This window comes from Orussus abietinus, unplaced genomic scaffold (assembly GCF_000612105.2).
Source record: "Orussus abietinus isolate OABI.00-Male unplaced genomic scaffold, Oabi_2.0 scaffold1026, whole genome shotgun sequence".
Taxonomy (NCBI): Eukaryota; Metazoa; Arthropoda; class Insecta; order Hymenoptera; family Orussidae; genus Orussus; species Orussus abietinus.
In genome coordinates, this window is record NW_019395171.1 from 1 (window position 1) to 8,713 (window position 8,713).

The 8,713-nt window shown below is 38.6% G+C and overlaps 2 protein-coding genes across 4 annotated transcripts; one reads left to right on the forward strand and one right to left on the reverse strand.

The window, feature by feature from the left end:
- The first annotated feature begins 4,381 nt into the window (after positions 1 to 4,381).
- On the forward strand, positions 4,382 to 6,655 carry LOC105694403 (pyrroline-5-carboxylate reductase). 3 transcript variants are annotated; one of them, XM_012415040.2, is made up of 8 exons: positions 4,382 to 4,539; positions 4,722 to 4,801; positions 5,220 to 5,324; positions 5,406 to 5,659; positions 5,744 to 5,825; positions 5,904 to 6,043; positions 6,131 to 6,342; positions 6,436 to 6,655. In XM_012415040.2, exons 2-8 carry the CDS (start codon positions 4,732 to 4,734, stop codon positions 6,497 to 6,499), a joined length of 927 nt encoding a protein of 308 aa, XP_012270463.1. In that variant the 5' UTR covers positions 4,382 to 4,539; positions 4,722 to 4,731; the 3' UTR covers positions 6,500 to 6,655. The 3 variants fall into 3 exon arrangements, with proteins under 3 accessions (XP_012270463.1, XP_012270462.1, XP_023289436.1); XM_012415039.2 differs by having other exon boundaries at positions 4,706 to 4,801; positions 6,436 to 6,573; XM_023433668.1 differs by having other exon boundaries at positions 5,220 to 5,282; positions 6,436 to 6,573.
- LOC105694402 (pre-mRNA-splicing factor 18) lies at positions 6,513 to 8,132 on the reverse strand. Its single transcript, XM_012415038.2, has 4 exons — positions 7,913 to 8,132; positions 7,548 to 7,829; positions 7,029 to 7,457; positions 6,513 to 6,945 (listed from the first exon to the last, which is right to left on the reverse strand). The coding sequence occupies exons 1-4, from the start codon at positions 7,973 to 7,975 to the stop codon at positions 6,709 to 6,711; spliced, it is 1,011 nt and encodes a 336-aa protein (XP_012270461.1). The 5' UTR covers positions 7,976 to 8,132; the 3' UTR covers positions 6,513 to 6,708.
- Positions 8,133 to 8,713: the final 581 nt, after the last annotated feature.

Genomic DNA, 8,713 nt, shown 5'->3' on the forward strand with positions numbered 1-8,713 from the left:
GTCCGGGTGCGGTATAATAATGTAGAGGATCTAATTTATACGTGGAGAAGCAGTTACGCCGAAAATTGTCAAATATATCAGCTACAAGTGTAGCATCGGTCTTCAAATATAAATCGGAATATTCTCCTAATGTTTGAATACCGAAAGTGTGCCAAACTTTAGATACATGTTCGTAATCATTTTCAGAAATTTCCTCATTATTTAATTTTGAAAAAACTTTTCTTTCGGAGGTAACCGCGTCTCCTCAAGTTTTTTCCAAGAATCGATATACTCGTAAGGAAAGACACCTTTCCTCGTCAATAGTTTAAACTCCTCTACGTTATTACAATGTTTACGCGTAATTAATTTTCCATTATCATTTAAATAAAATGACAATTTTTCGATAGTGCTCGCCATAAACCTGAGTCTAGGAATAGAAAGTTAAGACGCGTACCTTTGACGTTCTTTGTAAACGATATGTATCGTTCCTTGCTTATCGGTAGATTTATCGAACCCTCGAAGGAGGTAGCTAAAAAAGCCTTGATCAGAAAATGTGCATCGTAACCGGATAGGTTGTGAAAAAGTACGGGAACTGTATGGGAATTCTGATAATTCAAATTACAACCTGGATGAGCGGCACCGCGATACTTGCCTGTGAAATGACAATGATCACAATGTTTGAGATCCTGCAATGTAAACGGTTTTTCACAAATGTAACAAACATTTGCCGCATTGAACTGTTGTATCTGTGTACAATTCAAAGGCTCCATGGAAACGATACGTTTATGATAAAATTCTATCGACTGAGCCAATTCCTGCAACTGATTCATGAACCACTCTATGCAGTTACTTCCACGTTTAATTTCAAATTGTGACAAAGATTCGTCAAAGGTACAGTTCAGATAATACGCGATACTATGTGGAACATGTTTTTGAATGGGTGTCGTGTTTCCCGATTGAAGTGTACTGGCAACTGGTTCTACCATGCATTCAATATCGGCGTAAATAGCGAACGGTACTGCCTCTTGATACTTATAATTCTTAAACTTTAACATTCGCTCTTTCTCATCGGGTAAAATTACTCGACACTTATTGGAATTTACGCAATCTAGTCTGTTTTTCGAATTAATTTTTCGTTTTAAAATGACAGAGGCATTGATCGCACAATTTCGTCTGATGCTCTCGTTTAGAAATTTGTGAACTTAAAAGTCGCGATAAATTTCGAATCCAAGCGAAATGATACACGTTACCATCTGCACCGTTTGAAAAAACTGCCGTTTCTAACATGAGCAGATGAATCGTCTCTTTACCCGAACGTTACTGACTTACATAAATCGGTACGATCACGCTACTATTTTTATCGCGTTCTATGCCGAAAATGTTAATTTTTAAATTACTCATCCTTTCCAACTTTGGCACGTCCTTCAAACCAATGGGAAAATTTAAACCTTTATAATTTAACACTGAACTGAAATGCGGGTACGATTCGATTAAGTTTACATTAGACGTCGCTGGACGCAGAGTTGCATTTACCAACCAGAGGAAGCAAAAGAGATCACTGTTCTTAATGTTCACAACTGCTTTCTTGCGTCGAATGTCTTCAAGTAATTCGATGAAAGTCGACAAGCCACCGTGGATAGGAATGTATCTGTTGATATTTACCGTCAAATTTGTAATTTCTAACAGTGACCAGCCCGATTCTCTTTCCTGGAAGTCTTCGATCTTGGTTAACAATTTGTTCGTCACGTTCACGTTAAACCACTCGTCGATGTTCGTCGAAGGTAGAATAATTTCGTTTCTAGTATTAAAGAATTTAATCTCTTCAATGATCCCACCGCCTTTCGTAGTCTCGAATTTGCACGACAAAACGACGTTCACTTTCACGTTTCCATCCTTTCGGAGCACATTATTCACCCTGGTAGTGAACAATTTTCTTGAATCCTCTAGGAAATGCTTCAAGTCCTTGCATCGCAGGTTCGTTATCACTCCGGTCCTTATTCTTCCCTTGAAGGCCGATTCCAAATCACCCCAGTGTACTCTGTCACTTCACTTCTTTTTCGAAATCCTTTAAACTTTTCATAGAGAGATTTTAACGTTCCGATGGTCGTTAAGATCTTTGTCTTCTCCCCGATCGTTAGCGTGACTTTTTTTTTTTAACATTTTACAGAGGAGTCTAATATTCTGAACACCAATTTTTACCCACTTTTCAATTTCCGCGTTCGAACTTTGTTTCTTCAATACTGTATAAGCTCCCTCCATAATCTCAATCAATTTCTTACACTTTGCGGTATCCATTTTTAAACGTGTGCGAAGGCTTCGCTAACAATCAGAATAATGAATACATCTCGATGCAGCCCTTTTATACAGGGAGCCCTCTTTGTTCCAAAAAAAAATGGTAGGGGGATTTCTTGGAATCGTTGACGGTGAGAGACAGAGAGAAGCATTTGAAGTCAAAAGTTCTAGAAGGTTCCAATGTGCTATCGTCCGACGTCTACGAGAGCTAATTCTCCGAAGTCGACAAATTCGCGGAATTACGGTCGATATCTGTACCGCGAATTTTTGTATCGTTGACAGCTAAAAAAGTTCTTAGAATCGCAATCACCCCATTAAACGTTAGCGGCTTCCGCCTTTGAGGTAAAGGTTCCGGAAGATTCCAAAGTGCGACGTCTACGAGAGCCAACAGATTCCTAATTCTCCGAAGTCGACAAATTCGCGGAATTACGTTGCGGCCGACGAGAGCCAGCGGATTCCTGCGTCGAGGGAGATAACGGCTGTTCTCCAAGATCGACGGGAATTCTCAGAATCTCGTCGCGAGTCTTCCGCCGTTGCGGGGACCAAAAGTGCCGACGCGATTCTTGGAATTGAGTGGCGGACGGCGCGGCCGACGAGAGCTGGCGGATTCCTGCGTCGAGGGAGATAACGGCTGTCCTCCAAAAATCGACGGACGAAGGGAATTCTCGGAATTACGTCGCGAATCTTCCGGTGCCGAATGGCCGACGGATTCCTGCGTCGAGAGAGATAACGGCTGTCCTCTTAAATCGACGGGAATTCTCAGAATCTCGTCGCGAGTCTTCCACCGCTGCGGGGACCAAAGGTGCCGACGTGATTCTTGGAATCGAGAGGCGGATGGCAGAATTCGGGGAATCGGCAGGATTTGGAATAATGGAACTTCAGGTTTTTTGGATAAATTTGGACTGTTGAGAAGTTTAGGGCGGTTAGTCCCTAGTCCGTGCATCAAGTTTGCTGACTTTCCGTTTTACTTGATCCGCATACCGAAATCTATTCCGAACATAGGTCTAACTGATCCTATAGGAATAAATTTGAGGTTCCTTTTTGAACTTTGTTCAGAGAATCCTAACTTTACTGTGGGAGTGGCTGATCAGCCAGAACGAGATCTATTTTTTACTAATTGAGTTTTAGTACCGGGTCGCGGACTACTTAGTTCCGCGAATCTATGATTCTTCCCTGAGCTTGGATCTACGGGGGTTAGTATGGCTTATTCTAAATTAGCCAATCGCGGATATTGACTGGTAATTAGGTTTGGTTTGTGGAAAAAGGTGTTCGCCAGTTGGTGCAATACCAAAACCGATGGGATGATGTAGGAAATTGGTTTGGAGGAATACAAGGGGTGAAGGATGCAGGAGGCATGAATTTCTCGATCGCGAACTAGCGAGTACGGTTCTCGATACCGATTCTGATACGCTGCGCTCAAGTCGAAAGTTTCGAGCCAAGAGAAAAAGCCGTTGATCGTTATACGATTGATATCCCAGGCTAAGAGTGCTCTCTCGCGACGCGCCGCGCTCGCGAGCAGCACCTCCCTCTTCCGAGGCCTCCCTACTCTCATGCCATCCTAATCGCGCATGTCCTACGTATGCCGAAACAATGGCCACAGCACAGTCTCGTGCACTTCTAATTTGTACCCGTTACAATATATATAAGGCATGAAATCACGATTTCGTTTCTATGTCCGAAAGTTGATGCATTGTAAATTTTCCTACGGCATTTCACTGTTTATATATTTAGAAACTATTTCTGTTAAGCTAAGATAATATTCTAACTTCGGTTCAGTGGATGGAACAATTGAATTGCTAAGAAACTTGTTAACATTTAATAGAACATGTTCTATTATATTCTTTATAAAATTCTGTAAATTATCATTTAACAAAAGCTACGTTAGGTGGGTCAGGGACGCTCCACAATAATACTAAAATAATTTTCATTAATTGTTTTTGTTTATAANATTGTTTTTGTTTATAAATATTTATTTTCTTTAGGAAATCCATTCTGCCCCTCAGGCGATTCAAATTCCGCACTGCTCCCGCCGCTAGTACGCTGCCCGGCCGGAGAGGGCAGAGCGGACAGGAGGAACCATCGACGGAGTCCAGTGTATGCACTACCGTAAACGCGACTATTGTATATTGCCAGAGAAGACAATACGCATTCTTGTCTGACGAACGGCCCTATTGAAGAATATACGAACATGCGTTATCTTGCTATTCTTACCTTTCACTATCACACACATCAAAGTGGTCCTGATTAGGTTGATGTAAATTGATACAGGTAAAATACCAGGCATTGATGCAACCCCTTCTATTGGGTGTGCTGGTTTATATAATTTCAATACAAATTCAGTGTTCACGAAGATTCGTCATATTTGCATATCATTTATGCGAAATTGAAGTGTACGCACGCTGTAATTACGAATAGACGAATCAACGTCAATTAGTATCTTTTCTTAACAGGTTTGTTACAATGCCTCATATATGCAGAAATACAGTGCTTCAGTGTAAGAATTTCTTGAACAGTTTTCGAGGTCCAATGGGTGAGTGTAATTTAAATTCTCTCAACTTGAAGTATAGAATTTAGAAACTGAAAATTATTCTGTATTTGTTTAATTATACTTCGCGCGCACACGCACGCGACATAGAACACACATATACACACACAATTTATATGAAAAAAAAGGAATGTTCAATTAATTGAGTATTGAATACACGTTTAGATTCTCTACGACGATAAAATGAGATGAATGCTGGTTTAATTGACCCTTTAATTTATGTTCTTGCACTTTTTAATTACCCATGATTCACTAGTACTTTTCAAAAATGCAAGTCAAAAATTTTCATGCCATAAATTGAAAGCAAAATGTTAATAGGTGTCTCACTTCTGATATTAAATTACTAATTAATTTCAACAAATAAGGTTAAGCCATATTACTTTTTGTTCTTTTCACATTACAGCTACTTTAAGACGCATGTATTCTCAGGAAAACGATGGAAGCTTTATTGGATTTATTGGTGGGGGTAACATAGCCTATTCTATTGGGAAAGGAATAATAAAAACACGTAAACTATATGTAGCTTATATAGTTATACTTCTTCGTATCCTCTGTTTAAGTTATAATCATTGCAAATCTTTTTCTTTAGGTTTAGTGGAGTCATCGAAGGTATATGTTGCAGAACCATATGTACCAATGCACAGACGATGGAGAGACTTAGGTGTTAATGTCACGACTGAAAATGGTGTTGTTGTGACAAAATGTAAGACTATATTTCTAGCAGTAAAAACTACTGCTCTGAAGGATGCAGTAAAAGGTATAGCAAAAACATTGCCTGGTCCTGCTGAGAGTTGTCTGATTGTGTCAGCTCTTGCTGGTATTTCACTGGATACATTGCGCAAGGTGAAAATTCAAGACTAGGGAATGATACAATTGCTCAATAGTACATTATTGTACGTAGGAAAAATACTGTTTACTGTATCGTAGATTATTTTACCTGTATTACCTGAAGCAAGAATAGTACGGTCTACTCTGAATACACCTCTTTTAGTTGGGGCTGGGTGTACAGGTAAGAAATTCAGTAGTTTAGAAAATTTGAACAGTATAAGGTATTTGTAAATATAATACATTATAAACCTCTATGTAGTGTTTAGTGTAGACGAACGTGTAACTGAACAAGACGTTGTTCAATTAAAAAAACTTATGTCTTCCATTGGTATGGTTGATGTTGTACCAGAGACTCAAATGAATGCTGTTGGAGCACTTGTTGGTTGTGGGCCAGCTTATGTAAGTATATTACAAGAATACTAAACAATTAAATCCGTGTTTATTTCTAATTAAATTTGTAAATTTTAAATATTATCACTATTACAGATGTTTGTCATGCTAGAGGCAATAGCAGATGGTGCTGTAAAGATGGGAGTTCCAAGAGATCTCGCCCTTCGATTAGCAACGCAAATAATGCATGGATCTGCAAAGATGGTTCAAGATACTGGTAAACATCCTGGAGAACTTAAAGATGAAGTATGTTCTCCAGGAGGTACAACAATTGGAGGTTTACATGCATTGGAAAAGGGGGGACTACGGTAAATTTTATATAAAGACATAAATGCCTGATGTAAGGTTAGACATTTTTCCTATCACATTTAATACAAATTTTAATTTTCACATCTTTACAGGGCAACTCTCATTGACACTATTGAGGCTGCAGTGGAACGATCAAGAGCTATTTCAGCAAATTAAAGATTGCCAGTTATTATTTTATGGTCTCAATTTTATATGTAAATATGTCTGTATATACAGTATATGTACACACAATGTTTTACCCTAATTACACACACAATTATGGCTTTAATTTTATAAGTATTTAAAAATGAATGACATTATTGAATTACTTAATGCTAGTTCTGATGAACTTGTTACATAAACCTACTAAACTTGCCTCAAAATAACTATGTTTTTGAATACTCAACACATCTTGATGGGTCAGTAGGATAATATTCTTGACACTTGGTCATGAGCCTCTTCAGAGCTTGAATGTATTTTCTTTGTGTTTCATCATTCATTACATGTGCAACATTTTTGGAAAAAATTTTTTCTCTTCCGGTACGTGCATGAATACCAACCATCGTAACACCAATGGGCCAAGGAGAATTTCCAATTGCCATTTGAAGATACGCATCACTGGCCTATATAACAAATAAACCAGTTTTTCATTAATTAGAAATGCTCAAATATTTATAAACATGTACTTATTTGCATGTCTTGTTACCAGTATATAATTGCGTTCCAGTAAATGTTTTACAATTTCTGTTAAACTATCAGTGATGTCTTCAGGCAGTGATTTATTTTTTAGTTTTCTTAATAAGGGTTTCAAATATTCCCTGGTTTGGGTATATGTTGCACTAGCCATCTTTCCTCTTGTACTCATTTTTTCAGCTGTTGACTTACTATTTAATTGGTTTCCCCACATTTGTACCATGAATTGCAGGAATTGTGTGATGACATTCATATCATAATCTCTGTCACCATTATTCAATTTAGCAGACATTTTTTGTATATCTTCATATGTAATACCTTCATCTGGTACATTTACGTCACCTTTTCCATCCCGACCTTGGGGTTTTGAGGATGTCAAAATCTCATTGAGATAAGCTTGATCAACTTGTTCCATAGCTTCTTGGAAGTCATTTCGGAAACCCTTAACATAAAAATTAAAATACGTTTATTTTATCTTTTGAAGAGAAGATTAGCAAGCAAAAAATTATCCATATTATTTAATTTGACTTACCTTGTTAACCTCAGGTTCAAGAATTTCACATTTCCTCAGTCGTTTAAAAGCTTCTAATTCTGTTTCTCCGAACAATAAAATTGGTTCTCCACGTTCACGTAAACGGCGGATTACTTCAGGCCTAGAGAGAGCTAAATGCTCGGAACCGTTATCAGTCACAGACCGTTCAAATTGTTCATTCAAGTCTGACATGACATTATCCTTACTTCCTCCTCTATTTTCCGCAACTTCACGTTCTTTCGACAATAATTCACCTCTTTTGAAATATTTTCTATCATTTTGCTACAATTTACAATATCTTTCTTAGAAACATAGCATAACTTTTAAAGCCCCATAGTACTTGATTTCAAGCAATTGAGACTCACCAAAACATTACTTTCTTCCAGCTGTCGCTTCTTCTTCATAATTTCTGCCTTTAAAATATCCATCTCGCTGCTTTATAGTTTGTTTGTTTGTTTTCGTGTGACGGCTCTTTCGGCCCAAGAGTATGGGCCCAGTACCACAATTCTGGTTGCTTTATAGTTCTAATTCATAAATATTCTTAAATGGTTAAACCAAAGCCTACAGAACTCTTCATAGAAGCCCGGTTCCCGTGTTGACACTTGCTAACCAATAAATAGTAATCAAGCGGGGCGCTAGATAGCAGCACGGACGAATTAAAGCAGGACAAAGTTCGGGGAAGAGCATGGGCGGTGTGAACTGCCCTATGCGGGGATTCGCCCCCCCCCCCCCCCAACGCGCCGTCGACAATGGACAAAAACAAATTTAGAACTGAGATACCACAGAAGGCTCCATAGCTGCTGATAGCTGCCGCTGAGAGATTGAAGCTTGTTCTGAATCGCACATTCCTCGCTCATTATATTTTGATATGATATCCTTCAGATGATGTATGACATCCACTATATACAGAAACACCTCTCAATGGCATTCTGTATTGCAATATTATCCTATTTACGTATAGAAATATACGTGGTATTCAAATGCCCTAACCCGTAGCATGTGGACGCTCGAAACGAAACACGAGGTGTCAAGAAAAAGGGAATGCTGACAAAAATGAACGCAAGGTTAGTCCACATATGTTACTTAATAGGAGAAAGAGAGACGAACATAAAACGGCGGGAACTTTGTGCGTCAAGGCATGCACGAAAAGGGAACAGTCGATCTGT